At 47.6% G+C, this 22,740-nt stretch overlaps 1 protein-coding gene across 2 annotated transcripts in view; it reads right to left on the bottom strand.

Moving 5' to 3' along the window:
• HS6ST2 (heparan sulfate 6-O-sulfotransferase 2) overlaps window positions 1-13,939 on the bottom strand; it is a 163,494-nt gene extending 149,555 nt beyond the window's left edge. For both annotated transcript variants that reach the window (XM_060270467.1, XM_060270468.1), the window contains exon 1: window positions 13,336-13,939. In XM_060270467.1, the coding sequence (XP_060126450.1) occupies window positions 13,336-13,874 (539 nt within the window). In that variant the 5' untranslated portion in view covers window positions 13,875-13,939. The remainder of the gene's footprint in view (window positions 1-13,335) is intronic.
• Window positions 13,940-22,740: the final 8,801 nt, after the last annotated feature.

The following is a 22,740-nucleotide window of genomic DNA, read 5'->3' as shown; positions in this document are numbered from 1 at the left end:
TCCTCTGCAAGGAAGAAGGGGGGTGGGGGGAACCTTCTCATTGTCTCAGGAATTAAAGTGATAACCCTGGCATCCTGATACCTGAGTGCCAGACAAAAGGGTGTGATTAACTTGGCTGGGAAACAGGGAAATGTAAATATCTCTCAATTTTGTTGATTAGGTTTTGGGGGCAGGGGGCAGGGTCCAGACTGCTCAGATTACTGCCACCAGACCTCCCCTTTCATGATGTACCTATGATGAATCTAGGGAGGGGGGGTCTTGGGCTACACCCCTTCTGTGACATATGGATGATGCTTCTGGGGGGTGGGCTGAAACCAATTTCAAATTTCTTTTTAAGGGCAAGACATCTTTGTTTGGGGTTCCTTCCTTGTTCTCCTGTGTGAGAGGAAGGACCCTGTTGCAACAGCGAAAATAAAGGCTTTGCTTCTCAAACTTCTCTGGTTGGCCTCTGTTATATTCTCCAACCGATGGAGAACCCAATAAGGGAATAAAGGCAGATTTTTGCCTATATCAACGTACAACTACACTTGGCCTTCCCTTTCCTCTGCATAATGAACCCCTGGAGGATGTGTCCTACCAAGATTTCTGCTACTTCTGTTCTTCCCTATTAGTGAAGAGCAGATCCCCTTGTTGCTTCTTCCACATTCAGGGAGATGAAATTGTCAGTAAGTCTTCCTATAACAGTAGTTTCCAAATTGAAGCAAACCAAGAAACCACACTTGGCAACACTGAAGCACATCAAGATAGCAAACCACTGATTGTTCCCAATCAGTTTCCTGGTCTGCTCACGCTATGATGGAAATGTGTTTAAATGGAGAAGGGAATGCTTTTGCATCCTAATATTCTGCTTCCAAAAATCTGTATTGGCTTGAACATAGTTACAGAAGAGGCAGGATGACCACGAATCTCAAAGGGATGCTCCTTCCACACAGATCAGAGACAGGGAGGGTGGAGAATCTGTCCAATTAGCTTTAAAGATTAACTTTTTATGCAATCTCCTTCTGTTTGCTGTCCTGATCAAAGGTTAGTTTATTTGTACTGGCCAACTTAAACGGTTAACTTGACCAGTTTCTGAAGATGTCATGTCACTGCTGATGTGTAATGGTCAACATGGCAGTAATTATGTAACAAATAGGACTTCTGCTGTTTGTGAGAAGGCATACTGTAACAGCTGTGCAAACCCTGTGACTATTAAAGTTCGCATCACTGTATGGGGCTGTCCTTTACTGCAGTAAATATTGTCTTGCCTGAATATTGGTTGAGTTTTTAGTCATTTAGTTCCCTACCAGGAAACAAACTTAGAGTGTTTAGTATGTCAACAGTTCTAAACACTGATGTTTTAAAGTTTTATCTGTGGTTTTAGATATGTATTTGCTATCTTGTGAATTCCTGCACATAAGTGATGGCCTATCAACTTTATCACTGTTGAATCTTCACGGGTACAAGCATTTCCACTAAGAAACCCAAAATAAGCGAAGTGACTGGACTTTGAGAGTATTCGTATACATGGGCTTTATACTTTATGTGGGTGAGTGGCCAGGAGGTTGTATCTAGCTAAGTCAGTGTTTCTCAACCTTTTTTGGGCCACGGCACACTTGTTCCGTGAAAAAAATCACGAGGCACACCACCATTAAAAAAGTTAAAAAAATTAACTCTGTGCCGCCCTATATTATAATTATGACTGTAAGAAACACTTGCCAAATATTGCTTTCCGGCGGTTCAGTGTTGTGTATTGGCGGCCGCCAGGCTCGTTTGTACTGAGCTTTGGGAAAGAGGAGGAGAAATATTGCTTTCCGGCAGGTCAGCGCTGACTATTGGCGGCCACCAGGCACGTGGCAATGCAAATCGCCCTTCTCGTCGCCGCACGTCACGGCACACCAGCCAGCGTCTCGCGGCACACTAGTGTGCCGTGGAACAGCGGTTGAGAAACGCTGAGCTAAGTCATCCTCAGAGTAGACTCACTGGAACAGCCTTAGCTCTACATGCAGAAGGTCCCAAGTTCCAACCGCAGGGTCTCAAAGTATGGCTGTAGGGGACTCCTTGCCTGAAATCCTGGAGAGGCTGCTACCAGTCAGTGCAGACGATATGGAGCCAGACTGACCATTGGGCATGAATAAGCTTCTCCCTAATTGCACAAGTCACTTATGCAGACAGCGCTGGTTTGACGTCTACTGGGGACTGCATAATATTCCAAAGCAAAAGCTTGAGTTATGTCCCGGCAGAGAGATGGTTTCTGACTCCTGCTCATTTCTTTGCTTTACTGTCATTTCAAGTCTTCTGTCTATTTCCCCCTCATCACACTCACCTCTCCACAGGACTCATGTGCGCTATCGATGGGAAAGGTCTATTAAAATGACATCTACCTCCAGGATGAGAAAACATCCATGACAACTGAAGCAGCTTTTAAAAGCTATTACATGCACACACCCCTTCACTACTGTCAAAAAAGGAAGTCCAGGAGATTATGACTGACTGCTGAGTATTGATTTAAAATCCAGCTACAATTCCAGAGGCAGACATGACCACATGACCACAGCAAGGGCACCTGGGAGGTCTTGAAAATTCACCAACTTGGCAGACTGCTTAATGATTTTACTGCATGTTGTAGCAAACATAATGCACTGTGTTAAAGGCTGTGTGATTTCTAATTGCACCTTCACTGGTTATTTTAGAGTATTTTACTGTATTGTACTGCAATTTGCATTCCACTGAATTAAAGGTGTAATATGTGGCGGATTAGTGCCTGCTGAGGATTCTGGTGTGTTGGGGGTTAAACTATCCCTCCAACGATAGGCAGTTCTCCAGGAGGCAGAACTAGACTGTGTTTGAAAACAAAAGAGGGATAATTGGTCGGAGTCAGTTGGGGGGGGGAGGAGTTGGTTGGGGAAGGTGGAGAGTGAGATGGTGGGGAGTGGGAGGTTAGGTTTCGGAGAGATGAAATGCTCTAATAAGACTGTGTCCTATAATGAAAGGAATGCACTATAAGTTACCAGTGAAATCCATGTTCTCAAGTTAATAAATAAAGTTAAATGTGCTTAAACATTAATTGACTCCAGCAGTGTGCCAGTTCCTCTAGTTGTGTGACTAAGAAGAGAACCAAGCTTCCCTGGGGTCAGGAAAGGAAGCTAGTTCAAAGTACTTCTGACAAACTAAGGGCTGGTCAGTGAAGCCAAGAAAACCACAAAGTGGCCCGAGGGAGAGGCCAACCAGAGCATGAGAGGGAAAACCCCACTGGTAGTAAGGTGTTGAGAGGCTTTGGATAAAGTGCCCTGAGCCTGAGGTAACCTAGAGCCAGGCCGTATCTTTTGTGAAACTGGAGGTTTAATCCCGTTTTTGCTGAAAGCACAGTAGGAACCACTGTCTGGGGGTTAGAGACTCGTTGTCCTTCACATAATACAATGCAATAAAATATATAAAAGAAGGAACAAAAATACAGTACAATTAAGAATCAATATAGTTAATGTGGGCATGCCTGCATTTGAAATTTGCCAGGTGCAAATTTCAGCCACTTGCGACCAAGTGAAGATGCCCGGGCACCAAAATGGTGCCTGATGTCTCTACCAACTGGAAGTGCATGCCTGGGCATCCCGGGATCTAGATTGTTTTCACACACTAGCAACACATCCTACAGAATTCTCTTTGTTATATTTTATCTGCACAATCAGAATGAATTTCAGGAACCAAAAGGTCCTATTGAAAAATACGACTTTCGAGCCATCCAGCCCCAAAATAGCAACACGGTATTCTGTTTTGGCAACTGTAACCCTGGTTTAAGGAGCCATTTGTAGCCTAGCTTATTTATCCGAGTTCCTGCCACTTGGCTGCATGCCCTGGGCCACCTGAATGAAGCCCACGGACCACCAGTGGCCCAAGGACTACAATAATAGATTATACAGTCATAGGTCCATTAAAACAAAACTAAGTACAGTGGTACATCTACTTACGAATTTAATGCGTTCCGAACGCACATTTGTAAGTCGAAAAAAATGGTAAGTCGAATCCCATAGGAATGCATTGGGAGAAAAAATTCGCAAGTCAAAGCAACCCTATCTAAAAATTCGTAAGCAGAAAAAATCCTATCTAAACCGCATCCAAGATGGCGGACGGAGCTCCATTTGTAAGTAGAAAAATTCGTAAGTAGAGTTATTTGTAAGTAGAGGTACCACTGTAAGAGTATGTTTTAATGATCATGTTTTTATTCTTAAAGCACAATATGACACCAGAGGGGGGAGGAACATGAAATACAAATGGCAATTACCGGTAAGAGTGCGTGTACCCCATTATGAAACATTTAAGCAGAAAAGAGGAACTTGGCCACTAACTCTGTTATTAACTTGTTTGTACAGTATCAGCCAATAAATATTCCAGATACACCACCTAGCATCCTTCCAGGGTGTTTCCTTGTAAGGGGCAAAGTGGTACATGACATTCAAAATAGGCATGGCCCAGATGAGGAATCCCTAACCTAGGACAGGGTAGGAAAATTTATGGCTCTCCAGATGTAGCTTGGAGCCAATCCAGCAACAGCTGGAGGGCGATCAGTTCACCATCCTTGACTGCTAGAGAGCCAGGGATAACGGAGTTGTGTGTGTTTGGTTTTTAAAGGAAAACTCAATTTAAGCCACAGGGACACTTGCAAGAGTCGGTGGTTTCTGGAAAGCCTCCAATATAGCTTGTTATGCACTCCTGCCTCAAACACTACTGAGAGTATCTCCAGAGGTCCCTGCTGCTTCGTTTTTCTCTTCTTTACAACATGGACCATGAATTTATTGCTATAGACAAGTTAGGTAGATGCTTTCCATAATAATTAGCTGAGGTTGGGAAGGCGCTCAATTCTTTCAGACTCTCTTGCCCACGTGTTCGGATTTTTTTTTTTGTTCCAGGATGTTGTTTTCTGCTTTCCTCTCCAGGAGCTCTGTGGTGTATATGAGTCAATCAAATGACCCAAGAAAGTAACATTTTCTCCCTAATCCAGTATCCCATAATAAACCCACTGGTGCCAATTTGGGATTAAGACATCCAGACACAGGACTGTTTCAAAGGAGATGGAAATTCGCAGGCCAACACGGCTGGGGTTTCTGCCATGTGCCCTGACACCCTAGTTGTAGAAGCTGCTCCAAAAGGGTAACCCCCTTTGTTTTCAGGGATTGGGGGAGGAGTGTCAGTGAAAAATAATTGGAGTCAATGCTTCACTTCCTTTGGGAAACCACAAAGGAACCAAAATATTCACATAAATTCACCACTGCTGGTGTAATGCTGTCATGCAAATCAATTATGCAACCTGCATTTGGGCTACTGTGGGCAGTTCTGACCACCCCACCTCAAAAAGGACATTGTAGGTTCATAAAAGGGCAACCAAAATGATTAAGGGGGTGCAACAAATCCCCCAAGAGGAAAGGTGACAGCATTTGGGACTTTTTTATTTGGCGAACAGGCAAGCAAGAGTTGACATGAGTTTATAAAATTGTGCATGTTTGTCTTCGTCTGTCGTGGCACTAGAACGTGGCACAGCAAATCTGAATGATTTAGGACATACGGTAATTTCATGCAGCATAGTTACTACCAGTATGGAACTCATTCCCACCAGAGGCAATGGTGCCCACCAGCTTGGGTGGATTTAGAAGAGAATTAGGCAGATTTGTGGAGAATAAGGCTATCAACGGCTACTAGCCATGATGGCCATGCTCAGCGCTATTTTTTTTTAGAAAAAGAGGTGCCAGAACTCACCATGGACACCTCCCTCATTTTCTTAGAATGGCAATGGCACCCACCAGAGGTGCTGGAACTTAGATCTAGCGAGTTCTGGCTGAAAAAAAGCCAGCAATGCTTCTGAATACAGATGCTGGAAATCGCAGGAGGGGAAAGGACTCTTATGCTCCAGCCCTGCTTGAAGGTTTCCCATGGGGGCATAGAGTTGGCCATCATGAGAAGAGCTAGATGGGCCGTTGGCTCACTCTGCTCCTAGCCACTCAATGAACCTTAAAGGTATCCCCACTAGTATAAAAAAGGAAGTCCCATAGTATAAAAGCTCAGAGGCAGAGCACTTGCCTTGCAGGCACAAGCGAGTCTACCCCATTGTGTCAAACAGGTCTTATTCTCAGTGCCTGAGATTGTAGCTTTAGAACAGCCTTCCCCAACCTGGTGCCCTCCAGGAGTTTTAGACTATAATGTCCATCACCAAGTGAGCTGGCTAGGGCTGATGGGAGTTGTATTCCAACTGATCAGGAGAGCACCAGGCTGAGGAAAGCATCCTTTAGAAAGAGTGTCAGGGAAAACTAGCAACTAACATGAGAATATGGTACCTGGAAGATCTGCTGAAAAGGAGGCCCAAGGCTGTAGCTCTTTTGAGTTTTATCTCTGCCTGATCTCAGCAGAAAGAACTTTGGCTAATCCCTCACCAGCTGGTGGCTGTTAGACTGACAGCACAAAAGAAAAGGAGCGCAATTTCATCTAACAGGTGTGAGGAGGAGGGAAGAGAATGATGTTCACACCCAGCTTTCCTTTTTTAGCAGACACAAACTGCAATCACAATAATTGCTCATCAAGAAGACAGTATTTCCAGGCGGGGAGAAGGCTCTCATTGCAGTTATGCAATTATTTTATTAAAAAGGAAGAGTACATAGGCATTAAAACTGTTTTAGGGGTTGTTGGGGGTTTTTTTCTGGGGGGGGGATTCTACAAGAAAAGCCAAAGTCAGCACATAAGGAAAAAATCCAGAATTCACAGGAGAGCAATACCTGGCCAACCAAAATGTTGCAAGCTCCCGAGTTTTCCAGAACTCTTTATCAGGCTAGATATTAAACTAAGCAGCCATGGGGACCGGGGGGGGGGGGGGGGAGAGAGAGAGGAAAGAGGAAAATGCTAGATTGTTGTTAAAGGCATAAAGCAGGAGTGGGAAACCTTGGGGCTGGGGCCCAAATATGGCTCGCAGCCCTCTATATCTGGCTCACAGCCCTGTCACCAGGCCACACAGCTCACTGCCCCTGCTTCACACACCCCACACCCCCTGCATGTGCTTATGCCTGGCTGGAACGTGTCCTTGAGCTCTAATAACACCACTTATTTGTCTTGATGGAGGTGGGAGGTGTACCGTGTTTCTCCTAAAATAAGACGTGCCTCTAAAATAAGCCATGGCACGATCTTTTAAAGGCAAAAAAAAATAAGACATCCCCCCAAAATAAGACGTGTTGGGGGGGGTACCGGTACCTACCCGACCCTGACGTTCGCGGGACCCTCCTGGGCAGGAAATAGCCGCCTCAACCCTGCTGTGAGGCCGTAGCAGGAGACCCGGGAACTCCCCTGCGGAAGAATTGGGCACGCACACAAAAAACAAGTAAGCGGCGGCTGATCCTTCTGGCCCCGATGCCGTCCGACGCCACAAAGGAGCCTCAAATGAAAGGGGGAGCGCGAGCGCTCCAACGCAGCCATTGCTGGAGTTAGCCCCCAGGCGTCTCCAACCGATAAGAAGCTCCGCAGAAAGCCCCCTAGGAGGTCGGAGAAAAGGCAGCTCTCCAGCTGATCGGCGGAGAAGCGCCCGCCCAGGCGATGTAGGGGCGGACTCCAAGCGAAAAGCAGGCACAGCTTCCTGAACGCTCACGGCTTCTCGAGCACTGGCGGGGTGGCCGCGCAGGCAGGGGACTCCCAGCAGCTCGGAGCTGCTGCTGAAGAGAGTGCACACCCTCAGGTGCTGGGGCAAAGTCCCAGCCGCGCCGCGCCGCGCCGTGCCGTGTGAAGCCCAGGGACCCGGCAGCGGGCGGCGCACAAAGCCGCAGGACCCAGCAGCAGCAGCCTCAGCCGTGCCGCGCGAAGCCCCAGGACCCGGCAGCGGGATCAGCGGGCGGCGCGCGAAGCCCCAGGACCCGGCAGCAGCCTCAGCCGCGCCGCGCTGCGTGAAGCCCCAGGACCCAGCAGTGGGCGGCGCGCAAAGCTGCAGGAGCCGGCAGCAGCCGGCAGCAGCCTCAGCCGTGCCGTGTGAAGCCCTGGGACCCAGCAGCAGGCTCAGCGGGCGGCGCAAGAAAGCCCCGTACCATACTTAATAATGCTGTACCATGCTTACCGGTAATAAAACAAATAAGACATCCCCGAAAATAAGCTGCAATGTATTTTTTTAGAGGAAAAATAAATATAAGACGTGTCTTATTTTAGGAGAAACACGGTACCTGTGTCTGTCTCCATGTCACATCTGTTGTTCCACCCACTTTTTGCCTCTGGCCGATACCGGCATGCGCATGCACACACAGGCAGGCTGATGAGCACAGATTAAATCCTACTAGGAACAGAGTGGTGCTGCCAATGCAGGATTAAACCCTGTCCTCCAAGCCCATCAGCTGATGCCACCAAGTGATGTCAGGCATGACTGCAGGGAAATGGCCGGCTGGGCCAAACTGGGTCCCAAGGGGGCCAAGGTTGGTTCGTGGGCTGGAAGTTCCCCACTCCTGGTCTGCTCTCACTGGCAGAAGCCCTCCAGGGTCACAGGCAGAGAAGGGCTTCCCCCATCACCAGATACCTGAGCCTGTTAACTGGAGAGAGGAGCCACATCAGGGAGAGGTGACTGCAGGAGAAGGACCGTGAGCATGGGAGGGGCATTTCTAGGGCCCAAGGAAAATCAACAAACCCCTTTGTTGTTTCCTCAATAGCCAGGAGTTTTAATGTAATGTTAATGTAATCTTGTTATATTTATAGCACTGAAATGTTGGGTTTTAATTTTCTCATGCTTGCTATTATGCAGTCATTTTATTATGTTATTGTGAAATTTTTCTTGCAATGGTTGATTTTGAGATGCTTTCCTGCTTCCTTTGCTGCAAGCTGCTTTGAGCATGATTCTTTTTTGGGGGGAAGTGGCATACAAATACAATTATGAATGAATGAATGAATGAATGAAAGAATGAAATGGAACAGGCTGAGCCTGGGGTCTTCTGCTATGGAGTAACACACACACACACACACACACACACACACACACACACACACACACACACGTAGAGGCAGGAAAACCCTCCTGATCTCTCAAATACAGGAATATTACTGGCCTGCTTCACATGGATATAAGGGCAGCATGCGGAAACATCAACTATCCTTAGGATCAGACCAGGTTTTGAAACAGTTCAACATTGCAAACCCTCCCCATTTTACAGTAGACAGACCCCCCAACTTCACATTTGCTGATCCACAAGATGGCTTGGCCACCCAATGTCCCAAATTGGATCTCGCTCTGTCTTACAAAGAGTCCGGTTTGGGGTAAGGGCGAGGAGGTTGGAACAGTTCAGAAGCCCATTCAACAAACCTGGAGCCTTGCTTGTTACTGCCTATAAAAGTCTACCAAGCACATGGATGGAATAAAAGAAGGATCCAGGGTCTTGAATGGGCACAGTTAAGATTCTTTCTTTCTATAGGGATTTTCAGATGCATGCAGCCCTGCAAGGAGAGAAAGGAATGGAATTCAAAAAGGCGCACGGGAGACAAAGGAAAGGATGGGGGAGGCAAACAAGCGTGGGGTCTCATTTTGCAATGAAGACAGGCAGGCAGAGTGGTAATGATTTTGAGCCTTCACCATAGATGCCAGTGTGGTGTTAACTGGTGAGAAAGACAATGCACAACCGGTTTCACATAAATCTGTGCTTAGACCTGATGGTTCAGGTAGCATGCAATAGAATAAATATTAAGGAAATGTGTCTGGCAGCCACAGAACCACACAGTTTTGCTTTTTGTGCCACCTACCTCATGTTTACCCTGCCTATACTAGGGTAATCACAGTTGCATCATCTTACGCCCCAGATGTATAAGCTTTTTTAAAATCCAAATGTTAATTACTGCAATCAAGAATTTCTTTAAACGCATCCAAGGCACTGTTTGGAATGGGAACTAACGCCCTTGTCAGCAACACTGCTTATCATCGCAGCTCAGGCTTTTCTTTTCATTTTTTAATGACTGCACATATCTAGAAATTTTAAGTACCAGAAGATGCCAAACTTAAACCCAAACCCAATTCCGGAGTGAGAAGTCACCTTGCTTCTTAGAGCAAAGATTTAAAATATACTAAACTTGCAGCTGCTTCTCAAAAATCAGAACCCTGCTCATAAGCGCACCTTGGTGGCTTTATCAACACAGTGGCTTTCAGGTCTGATTAGAGACCTTAAAGAAATAAGGAAAGATTTGAAGAACCACCCTGGATAAAAAGCCTCAGAGTAGCTGTTTTTGAGAAAGAGGAACTTGGTCCTATTTGTATGTGACTGAAAGCAACTAGGAACCCCCAAAAGGCAGCAGAGATTGCCTCCTGGATTTATCCACAAACCACAGGCCTTCCTTCCACAGCTGTCACAAACAAAGCTGCCTGGAAGCCACACGACTTGGGTGAACTGCAAGCTTTATTGAATGCTCTGCTGAAGACGAGCCGCGCAGCCTGCACATCCCTTTGTTCCAAATAGCCATTTTAGGATGGATCTCTGCTGTGCCTCTTAGCCCTGCATCACGCACCCACATACCCTTCCCTCCTTTGTGCCGTGTCGTTCCCCGCCCCTCCTTGCACACACAAAGAAGCTATGTAATATATATGCTTGTCCCAAATTCATATGCAGCTCAAGTCTCTGAGTATCTGGGACTCAGTGGTTTCCTTGGTTCACAGCTGATCCGTGTATGTCTTGTGATCCCAAGGCATTTCACACATCAGAGCAACTCGGGATATACCCCAGACAATCTCCTGCAACAGCTCTTTTCCTGCGTCTCCAGTCAAAAAACTAGAAGATATTTTATATCAGTGACCAAGACCAGTCAGGCAAAAGCACAAACAGGCAGCCAATGCAAAGGACCCTGGAACAAAGAATGCAGAGACATAAAATTCAATTACTGGGAGAGACCCCAGAACTTCAGGAATGTTTATCCCATCAGTCTCCAGAAATTGGATTAGTTGACAGCCCCAGAGTTGTTTAAACTATTTAAACTAGGTCTTTTGTATGCTAAACAGGGGCTCTGTTTTTGAATTGCAAATACCAAGCAAATCATTATCTCAGTTCCTGAGATGGATAAGACTCCTGGATTAACAAGCAGCAGCTGTGCATGTCCTTCTAGGTGCAATGTTTGTAGTTGGGCTGAGCAAAAAGAAGAAATTATGGGACTCAAGTAAAGCTGAAACTCAATGAGGAAAAAAAGGATCTCTGGAAGTAAGTTAAAAGAATTAACTCTGCATATTTCATGTTTTACAAAGGAAGGTAATCCCAAGCATGCTAGGTGCTAGATGTGGTGCTCCCACGGGCAGTAATGAAGTGGGTGGGCATGGAAAAATGCAGTCCCTGGAGCAAAGAAGTGCAGCATGAGCTTTCAAAGGCAATGAGAGGTCTTGCATGGCTCAGCAGAGTCTACCTTCCTCAAACACAACCAGCATCAACAGATGGAGAAAGCACATAGACAAGACAAGCTCTTGCACCTTGACTCTGAAAGGGCTGTTCGTCTGTCTCACACACACCCCCTCACACAATTTTTATGACACATTCAACCATCCTTGTGCTAGACAGCACTGTCTACAAAGAGGCGACTTCATACTGAACTCAAAATGCTATTTTGGACACAGGACCAAAAGCAAGATATCTAGCTGGGTGGGAGGGCAGAATTGGCTCAGAGGCAGGACAATGAGCTTACAGCAGAAAAGATAAGGCTGTGAAGATAAATAAGGCCCAGTAATCCCTTCGGTCTGGGGCTTTGAGCCTGCTTGGTAACATCATCTCACTGAACGATGGGGAACTTGTGGACCTTCAGATGTTGTTGGCCTACAAATTCCAACATCCATGCTGGCTGGGGATCATGGGAGTTGGGATTCCAATAACATCCAGAGGGCCAAAGCCCTGAGATCTAGTATCTCTTGTGTGAACCGGCCTAAAAACAAAAGAGGTAGGTACCACCACTTGCTAAATCAGTTTTCCCCTGCATGGGGCCCTGCAGACGGTTTGGACAACAGTCCCCATCAATCCCAGCCAGGCTGATGGGATTTGGAGTCCAGCAACATCTGGAAGACACCCTAAATAGTTGGGTATTGTTCTCATTATTAGCTCAGTCTTAAGTACCAGCCAATGGGCAGTTAAGGATGCATTTTGGGGAAAGGCAGAGGATTTTGCTTACCAGAACAAATTAAATCAACTACAAAACAAAACCCCTTGATACACTTGGATAACCCGCATTCATGATTCCTGCTAATTTCAGAGGGTAGAAGAACAGAGCAAAAAAGAGGGGATCTTTAAGATTCCCAAGCGCAAACTGGACAGGTGTAATGTGTTGAGATGGTAACAGATGACTATAAAATTTCTCTTGAATGGGCAATGGGGGAGGGCTGGAGGAATTGCCAGATTATAATGTCCGGAAGGGGGAAGGATGTCTGGGAAATATTGGAAGGCTTTTATTACTGTGCTAGAACACTGGAGTGAGAATGGAAAGGGTTGGAGAGATTACATGTTCTGTGGAGCGAAAGATTCTCTCTCCAGAAAGGAGAAATGAGGTGAGGGGAGATGTATTAACCCTCCATACTTTTTTTTAGAGGCAAGGAGTTTTCTGTTTGCAAATGATGGGATAAAACAAGAGGAAATCTAGATCCCAGTGTGTTTTTAAGAAGCCAGTGCTAGAACACCAGATCCTAACCCAGTTTCCTCAAAAAAATAAATAAATTGCTGATTGGGAATTCTTTCCAGGTAGGCCTCTCCTGGAAGGTTCCACTGGAACCAAGGGAACTATTTCCTCCCAAATCAGATGTGCTTGGGATTGTGAGACCAAGTTGGACTCTTGGGAATTTTTACTCAAAAACTGGGCAACAGCAAGATCACAAGGGCTCTCCCTGGAAATAAGGAGAGTGGAGGATAGGAGGCCTCAATTCTGTGCATGTTTACTGCAAATGTAAACCAGGGTCTTATTCCCGTAAGAACATAATAAGAGCCTGTTGGATCAGGCCATTGGCCCCTGTAGCCCAGTATCCTGTCCTCACAGTGTCCCCACCAGGGATGTTGAACCAGTTGAGCCATTGGCCTGATCCAGCTGGCTCTTGTGAGGTTCTCATGGGAGGAAGACCGTGGTTTCCTTTAAAGTAAAGGTGCACAGGATTGAGGCCTGCCATCCTCCACTCACTCTATATCCGTGGGGAGCTCTGGTTCTTATGGGACCCCAGGTAAGGCCAACTGCTCATTTAGCCCAGCGTCTTCTTCCCATCAGGGCCGGCTAGGCTGCAGGCATGGGCCTGATCTAGGGTGGGTGGTGTTTTTTTTGAAGGGAGCAAGGTGACGCGCCTGCCACCCTCAGATGGGCTCGCTCCATCCCTTAGGGCTCTCCCAACTTGTCCCCCGCCCCGCCTGTGTGTCTCACCTGGTGGGGCGCAGCTTGGCGTCCTTTTTGCTGTCCACCACGGCCGGGACGCAGTTGGTCAGCTCGGTCCAGTCGGCGTGGAGCCCGCAACTCCAGCCAGTGGAGAAGCGGGAGAAGAGCCAGGTCTCTCGCTTGCCCGGCCGGAGGCAGGTGCACTTTTTCTGCCCGGCCTTGCACTCGCAAGGTTGCTCCAGCTGGATGTTGCGCACCAGGTGGCGCCCGAAGGTGGTGCCGCCCGTCTTCTGGATGTGCAGGAAGACGATCAGGTCGTCGCCAGCGATGTGGAAGTCCACATGGCGCAGCAGGTCGGCTTCCGAGAAGTTCAGGCGCGACACGAAGCGCGGAGGGCTCTCGTCCTCCGCACGGTACGGATCCCCTCCCTGGCCGGCCTGGCGCGCCAGCAGGGCGGACGGGACGGCCTCGGCCAGGCGCTGCCGCAGCTGGCACTCGCTCCCCGGGCACACGTACTGCAGCACGAGCCCTCCGAAGAGCAGCAGCATCACCAGCACCGCCAGCCCCCGGTGCCAGCGCTCCTCCATGGCCGGGGCGGGCGCATCGCCGCCGCCGCCCGACGGCCCTGGTCACCGCCCCGCCAGCGTCGCCGCCGCCGTCCTCCTTCTCGCCGCCGCCGCCGCCTCCATACCGGGCGCCCCGAGGAACGGCTCCCTCCGCCTTCTCCTGCCGCCGACGCCGTCGCTCTGCCTGCCCGCTGCGGCTCCAGCGCCCGCCCCCGGCCCGCCCCTCGACGGCTGTAGTCCCCGCCTCAGGAGCGGCCTCTCCACTCAGAAGAAGCCTTTGTCTTTTCTGCCGGAACGCGCGCGCCTCGCTTGCCTCCTCCTCCTCCTCCTCCTCGGAAAGACAGCCGGACCCACACCGAGCGCAGCGCCGACCCCCGCAAGAATAGAGACCGACTCGGTGGCCCGCTCCTCTGCTCGAAAGACGCGCCTCGCTCTCCTGGTTGCTGGCGCGGTTTCTCCCTGTCGCTCCTAGGAAGAGGCGCCGCTGAAAGATTCACGCGTCTTGGGGGGGGGATCACCTGGGCACTGTCGCTCTTCCACGCAGCTTTCCCCGGCCTCCTCCCTCCCCGTCCAGTTTGGGAGCCTCTAAGGCCGTCTCCTTTCCCTAGAGCAGGCACACCCAAACTTCGGCCCTCCAGATGTTTTGGACTACAATTCCCATCATCCCTGACCACTTGTCCTGGTAGCTAGGGTTCATGGGAGTTGTAGGCTAAAACATCTGGAGGGCAGCAGTTTGGGGGTGCCTGCCCTAGAGCCATCATGTATTTCCCTCTCTCACACACACCAGGGACCCAGGTGGCGCTGTGGGTTAAACCACTGAGCCTAGGGCTTGCTGATCAGAAGGTAGGCGGTTCGAATCCCTGTGATGGGGTGAGCTCCTGTTGCTTGGTCCCAGCTCCTGCCAACCTAGCAGTTCGAAAGCACGTCAAAATGCAAGTAGATAAATAGGTACCGCTCCAGCGGGAAGGTAAACGGCGTTTCCATGTGCTGCTCTGGTTTGCCAGAAGCAGCTTTGTCATGCTGGCCACATGACCTGGAAGCTATACGCCGGCTCCCTCGGCCAATAATGTGAGATGAGCGCGCAACCCCAGAGTCGGTCACGACTGGACCTAATGGTCAGGGGTCCCTTTACCTTTACCTTTACCTCACACACACGCACACATAATGCCTGCCTTCTTTGTTTCCACCCTCTGGGTTGGCAATGGCTTTTCCCAACCTGGTGCCCTCCATAAGTTCCTGGGACTCCCATTCCCATCATCCCTGACGAGGCAGGCACTGTGATCTGAAGAACACAAGTCTAGGGTTGAAAGCCAGTCTCAGGGGTCACACCAGAACACATTCAGCAGCGGGAAATGGCCTCTCTTAGTAGGTGAAGAAATTGACATCACCAGCACCAGCTTTCATCAGAAGGTCTCAAGGTTTAAGTTTCAGAACTGAAAACGTAAGTGTTAAGAACACAGAGATCTCTTAAAAGCCAACTAGATCAGGCCAACTACCGGTAGATGCTGCCAGGAAGCCCAAAAGCAAACCATGGGGGCAATAGTTGCAAGTGTGTCCCCAGCATAAGGGGGACACGGGCTGTGTGCAACAACACTCGGATGTACACTGCCTCTGAATATGGAAGTTCTATTAATCAGGGCTAATAAGAACATAAGGAGAGCCTGGTTGCCAAAGGCCTATCTAGTCCATTTTATCGCAGAGGCCAAGCAGGTGCTTAACAGAAGCCTGCTGGTAAGACGTCATCACTGCTATTGTAGAGTTGGAAGGGACCCCTAGGGGTCATCTAGTCCAATCTCCTGCAATGTACTTCATTTTATGCCACCTTTACATTACAGGTGACACAGTGGGTTAGTGCATCTGGTGGTTGTCCACCAGAAGGCTGGTAGTTCATTTGGTGTGGAGAGAGACTGTAGTCCTATTATATCTCCTCACACTTTTCCAACATATATTTTGAAAGTGAGCCAAGATGAAGGGCATATTGCTAACCTCCCCCACTCCCAAAAAGGTATCCAAGGCATGGAACCGATCAAGTTGTTTTGATTCCATTTCAGTTCCACTCCTACCCAGAATAAATGTGTCATTTGATGGAGCTGTGTTGTGAAATGTTCAGTTTGCAAAAGAATCGGTCACGACTGTACCTAATGGTTTGGAGTCCCTTTACCTTTATGTATTACCATTCCAGTGTTTAAAGCAATCTGAAGGGGGGGGGTAGTATATTCGATCCATTTGTTTTTGCTTTAACCATGATATATTTACTTTTAAAAAAAAATAGACACATAAACCAAGGAGGGAGGAGGAGCCCTACATGTTGACTGCTAATGCATTGTGGGAATTAGAGATCATCTAATGTTGATGTGGAATTAATATATACCATAAAAGACATGGTGCATGCAGGGGATGGCGCTCCCTGACTAACCATTAGCAGGAACGAGCTAAAATAAGCAATGACCAGTCCTTCACAGATGAGGTATCCTTGCCCATCTTCCTGCATCAAGCCAATTGCCGCTTACCAAGTTGAATGTGGGGAATGGATGTGCACTTTCCATTAGGCTGGAATTGTGCCTGTCAGATTTGACCAGTTTTTCCCCCACCTGCTGCTACCTGGTGCCTTCTGCATGCAAAGCAGATATTCTGCTGTTGAATGAAGCCCACCCCCTTCTTTCCATGCTTCTGTGCTTCAAGAAATATATTAGCATGACTTCATTCAGCATTCACAAGGGCCTCCATTCCTAATCTCAAAGCATCATGGCTGCTTCCCTGCACCCCCTCCAGACCCAGGGGCCTGGTGGGGGCCAAACGTTGCAAGGGGAGCTGGTCTTTGAGTGAAGGTCTCTGGGCAGGAAAGGCTGCCCAGATTGCTGCAATGTGATATATGTACTGTAATGTGATATAATGAAAGATAGGCAGTCACATTTGGCGCACGCGTGCACACATGCACACACACACATACAGAGAGAGAGAGAGACCCTCCTAGTGTCCTTATTTTCCAGGGATGTCCCTGATTTAGAGAAGCCTTCTAGGGCTGCTATACATTCAGACTGTCAAAATGGCACCCAGTCGGATTTACGCCGAATCAGTAAAAATGTCTGGGGAAACGCGGGCATATGGCAACTAAAGCGATTTTTAAAAGAAAAATGCTGTAAAAATCCAAAAAAGGCCCCAAACCTTTTTTTTTAGAGAAATGTTGGAGGGTATGCCAAATAACCATACAACCTATAGAAGACATCTGAAGGCAGTCCTGTATAGGGACGTTTTTAAATATTGAATGTTTTATGTATGCTGGAAGCCACACACAGTGGCTGGGGAAACCCAGCCAGATGGGCAGGGGATAAATATTCTTATTCTTATTAAACAAGATGTCCCTATTTTCATTGGAGAAATGTTGGAGGGTAATGTATAATGTTTTCGCCTGGTGCTTAAAGATATGCAATGAAGGCATTCGGTGAACCTCCCTGGGGAGAGCATTTCACAATTGCCAGGAAGCCACCACAGCTCATGCCAGCACCCCCCATTATGAATGACTACTAGCTGTGATAGCTGGGCTCCTGAAGACTCCTGAGAAGTGTAGTTTGCTAAGGGTGCTGACAATTGTTAGGGACCTCTGTTCCCCTCACAGAGCTACAATTCCCGAAGTGGTTTAATAATCAATCTTCCTTCCTAGGAGACTCCAGGAATTTTAGCTCTGTGATGGGAATAGGCGTCCTCCCAACAACTCTCAGCACCTGTAAATGGACTTCAGTTCCCAGGATCCTTTGGGGAGAGCCATGACTGCTTAAAGTGGTATGAGGCTGCTTTAACTGTACAGTACAGTCATACCTCGGGTTACAGACAATTCAGAGCTCATACAAAGGTCCATTTGAACCAATTACAGCAATGATTGTTGGGCATGTAAGCCTTGTGATTTGGCCCATGATCTTGGTGTACCTGAGGCACAATCAGATTGAATAGGAGAATTTCATAGAGGAAAAGAGGTCTATTTGTGGAAACTATAGCTAGTTTCCACCAGCTGACCTCTCTCCATGGAAATGTCTGCAGGCAAATTCAGGTTGCATTAGCTAGGAAAAAGCAAGGGCTGCAGAGGGAAGCAGCATGCTGCAGAATGTGGCCATGGGTCTGGGCCCGGACAATTCTTCTTCTTGCACAGCACCCATCTCATGCTGGCTATCATCCCGATTCTGGATTCTGACCTTTGACCAACAGGGCAACGTCCGTTTGACCACCATCCAAACACCATAAAATGCTATGGCAGTGGCAGGATCACAATCCTTGCAGTGATATGATATGGCTATCAGCATTATTTACATTTTTGACATGGATTTGCAGGAGGGGGTGGGATGGCTCTTAGACACATTCCGAGGCCCTGGACTCCAGTCAAAGATGGAATAAATAAGACCATCTCATCAGTCGCGGTTCTTAGTAGTGGCATAAAATTGGCTGCCGAAGTGCTGAAACATCATATTCTGTCTTTTGATGAGGACAGCCTGGAACAGCTCCAAGAAGCAGGATGGAGGGGAGGGAGTGAAAATCTCTCTCCCCGCACCTCTGAGATGCCCGTCATGTTGGAGGTGGAGATTCATGGCAGCTTTTGCCAGCATACCTGCCACTCAATTTGTCTGAACAAGCATGAAGATGGGGGCTAGGAATATCACATCACTCTACAGCCAGAGAGCAATTAAGCAGTATGAAAGATAATTAAGGCCCTGCAGAAGATATTGAAAAGGGAGAGTAGCAGGAACGGGAAGGACACAGGACAGCAATGGGAAGGGACAGCCCAGAAGGTGCAACGTGTTGGCCTCACACCCCCCACCCCCCAGGCATCAGAGAGAAGAACTCTGGTGGGTCAAACTGGCTTTAATTAAGTTCTGTTTTCTTGTATATTTCCTTTTAACAGCTTTTTTTAAAAAAGTGTGCGTATGTGTGTATAATGGGTTTATTTATTCGTTATCTTAAACAAAGCATACACTGCTTAACTACAATAGTCTCTCAGCGGTTTACAATGATACAATACTGTATAAAAAACATTGTGGCAGTACCCACGCTTTGGAACTCCATGCCTATTGAGATCAAACAGGCATCTTCACTGTACTCTGAAAACATCCTTGTTAAGATTATGGTTACACAGTGGAAGTGAGGGACAGGTTTAAGGATTTAGATTTGGTGGGCAGAGTGCCTGAAGAACTATGGATGGAGGCTCGTAACATTATACAGGAGGCAGCAACAAAAACAGTCCCAATGAAAAGGAAATGCAAGAAAGCAAAGTGACTGTCCAATGAGGCCTTACAAATAGCAGGAGAGAGAAGGCAGGCCAAATGCGAGGGAGATAGTGAAAGATCCAGGAAATTGAATGCCGATTTCAAAAAAAAGAGCAAGGAGAGACAAGAGGGCCTTCTTAAATGAGCAATGCAAAGAAATAGAGGAAAACAACAGAATGGGAAAAACCAGAGATCTGTTCAAGAGAAATTGGAGATATGAAAGGAATATTTTGTACAATGATTACCGTAATAAAGGACAAAAGTGGAAAGAACCTAACAGAAGCAGAAGACATCAAGAAGAGGTGGCAAGAATACACAAAAGAAATAAACCAGAAAGATATGGAGGTCTCGTATACCCCAGTAGTGTGGTTGCTGACCTTGAGCCGGACATCCTGGAGAGTGAAGTCAAATGGGCCTTAGAAAGCACTGCAAATAACAAGGCCAGTGGAAGTGATGATATGCCAGCTGAACTATTAAATTTTTTTTTTTGAAATATTTATTCATTTTATAAAACTGAAAAAATACATAATACAAAAACATAAATGACATAAACACAAACATAAACACAAAAATACACATAATGAGAGCATACCGCACAAAAATACAAAATATCAAGAAAAAAAGAAAAGAAATTCATATTCATTATTCTTGCATCTTTTTTGACTTCCTCGTATCCCCCCTCACTGTTTCCTTGTAGCTCATCCTTAGTGATTTCTATATCATAATTCCAATCATCTTATTTTATCTTGACATTCATTTCCTTTCTTAATTAACACTTATACAGTACGTAAATCCTAATATGCTATAATACAGGGTGTCCCAAACTAAGGCCCGGGGGCTGGATGCGGCCTGCGAGGCTCATTTATGTGGCGATCCCTCCCACCCACTGTCACTGCCCGCTCTTACCAGCGCAGCTGCCCAATCCCAGGTCGCCGGGAGCGTTGGAAATAGCTTGTGCGCATGTGCATTCCAGTGCACTTACGGGCTGGAGGAGGCCCTTGCGCATGCGCACAAGCAATTTCTGGTGTTCCAGCAACCCGGAAGTGTGCCAGAAATTGCATGTGCAAATGTGTATGGGTGCACGCTCCCGTGCGCTCTGGCCCACAGCGCGATTGGCGCTGGTGGCACCGGCCCTCGGCGAGGTAAGTTTGGGGACCCCTGCTATTATACCTTAACATATTCGTCCTCTACAACCTCTATATACTTCCAAATCTTTATTAAACATTTCCAGTATTGCAATAATAATAATAATAATAATAATAATAATTTATTATTTATACCCCGCCCATCTGGCTGGGTTTCCCAAGCCACTCTGGGCGGCTTCCAACAGAAGAATAAAATAATTGATTAAAGATTAAAACCTCCCTAAACAGGGCTGCCTTCAGATGTCTTCTAAAAATCTGGTAGCTGTTTTTCACTTTGACATCTGATGGGAGGGCATTCCACAGGGCGGGCGCCACTACCGAGAAGGCCCTCTGCCTGGTTCCCTGCAACTTGGCTTCTCGCAACGAGGGAACCGCCAGAAGGCCCTCGCCATTGGACCTCAGTGTCCGGGCAGAATGATGGGGGTGGAGACGCTCCTTTAGGTATACTGGACCGAGGCCATTTAGGGCTTTAGAGGTCAGCACCAACACTTTGAATTGTGCTTGGAAACATACTAGGAGCCAATGTAGATCTTTCAATGTAGACCGGTGTTATGTGGTCTCGGCGGCCGCTCCCAGTCACCAGTCTAGCTGCCGTATTCTGGATTAGTTGTAGATTCCGGGTCACCTTCAAAGGTAGCCCCACGTAGAACGCATTGCAGTAGTCCAAACGAGAGATAACTAGAGCATGCACCACTCTGGCGAGACAGTCCGCAGGCAGGTAGGGTCTCAGCCTGCGTACCAGATGGAGCTGATAGACAGCTGCCCTGGACACAGAATTGACCTGCGCCTCCATGGACAGCTGTGAGTCCAAAATGACTCCCAGGCTGCGCACCTGGTCCTTCAGGGGCACAGTTACCCCATTCAGGACCAGGGAGTCCTCCACACCTGCCCGTCTCCTGTCCCCCACAAACAGTACTTCTGTCTTCTCAGGATTCAACCTCAATCTGTTAGCCGCCATCCATCCTCCAACCGCCTCCAGGCACTCACACAGGACCTTCACCGCCTTCACTGGTTCTGATTTGAAAGAGAGGTAGAGCTGGGTATCATCCGCATACTGATGAACACCCAGCCCAAACCCCCAGATGATCTCTCCCAGTGGCTGCATGTAGATGTTAAAAAGCATGGGGGAGAGGACAGAACCCTAAGGCACCCCACAAGTGAGAGCTCAGGGGTCTGAACACTCATCCCCCACCACCACTTTCTGAACACGACCCAGGAGGAAGGAGCGGAACCACTGTATGACAGTGCCCCCAGCTCCCAACCTCTCTAGACAATGCTACCATTCAGTGGATTGGTAACTGGCTAACTGACCGAACCCAAAAGGTGCTCATCAATGGCTCCTTTTCATCCTGGAGAGTAGTGACTAGTGGGGTGCCACAGGGTTCTGTCTTGGGTCCAGTCTTATTCAACATCTTTATCAATGACTTGGATGATGGGCTTGAGGGCATCCTGAGCAAGTTTGCAGATGACACCAAATTGGGACGGTGGCTAATACCCCAGAGGACAGGATCACACTTCAGAATGACCTTAACAGATTAGACAACTGGGCCAAAGCAAACAAGATGAATTTTAACAAGGAGAAATGTAAAGTACTACACTTGGGCAAAAAAATGAAAGGCACAAATTCAGGATGGGAGACACAAACTACAAGAAAGAAGATTCCACCTAAACATTAGGAAGAACTTCCTGACAGTAAGAGCTGTTCGACAGTGGAATTTGCTGCCAAGAAGTGTGGTGGAGTCTCCTTCTTTGGAGGTCTTTAAGCGGAGGCTTGACAGCCATATGTCAAGAATGCTTTGATGGTGTTTCCTGCTTGGCAGGGGGTTGGACTGGATGGCCCTTGTGGTCTCTTCCAGCTCTATGATTCTATGATTCTAAATCCGGCCCGTGGATGGTCCGGGAATCAGCATGTTTTTACATGAGTAGAATGTATGCTTTTATTTAAAATGCATCTCTGGGTTATTTGTGGGGTATAGGAATTCGTTCATTTTTTTTTCAAAATATAGTCTGGCCTCCCACAAGGTATGAGGGCCAGTGGACCGGCCCCCTGCTGAAAACGTTTGCTGACCTCTGTTTAAAAGGTGATGCTGTTAAGGTGCTGCACCCAATATGCCAGCAAGTTTGGAAAAATCAGCATTGGTCAGAGGATTTGAGAAGATCAGTCTACATCCCAATCCCAAGGAAGGGCAGTGCCAAAGAATGCTCCAACTACCGCAAAATTGCGCTCATTTCACACACTAGCAAGGTTATGCTTAAAATTCTACAAGGCAGGCTTAAGCAGTATGTGGACCCAGAAGTGCAAGCTGGATTTCGAAGAGGCAGAGGAACCAGAGACCAAATTGCAAACATGTGCTGGATTATGGAGAAAGCTAGAGAGTTCCAGAAAAACATCTACTTCTGCTTCACTGACTACGCAAAAGCATTTGACTGTGTCAACCACAGCAAACTATGGCAAGTTCTTAAATAAATGGGAGTGTCTGATCATCTCAT

This window comes from Zootoca vivipara, chromosome Z, assembly GCF_963506605.1.
Source record: "Zootoca vivipara chromosome Z, rZooViv1.1, whole genome shotgun sequence".
Classification (NCBI taxonomy): domain Eukaryota; kingdom Metazoa; phylum Chordata; class Lepidosauria; order Squamata; family Lacertidae; genus Zootoca; species Zootoca vivipara.
The sequence above is the reverse complement of the archived record's forward strand: the minus strand, read 5'-3'. Positions and strand labels throughout refer to the sequence as shown.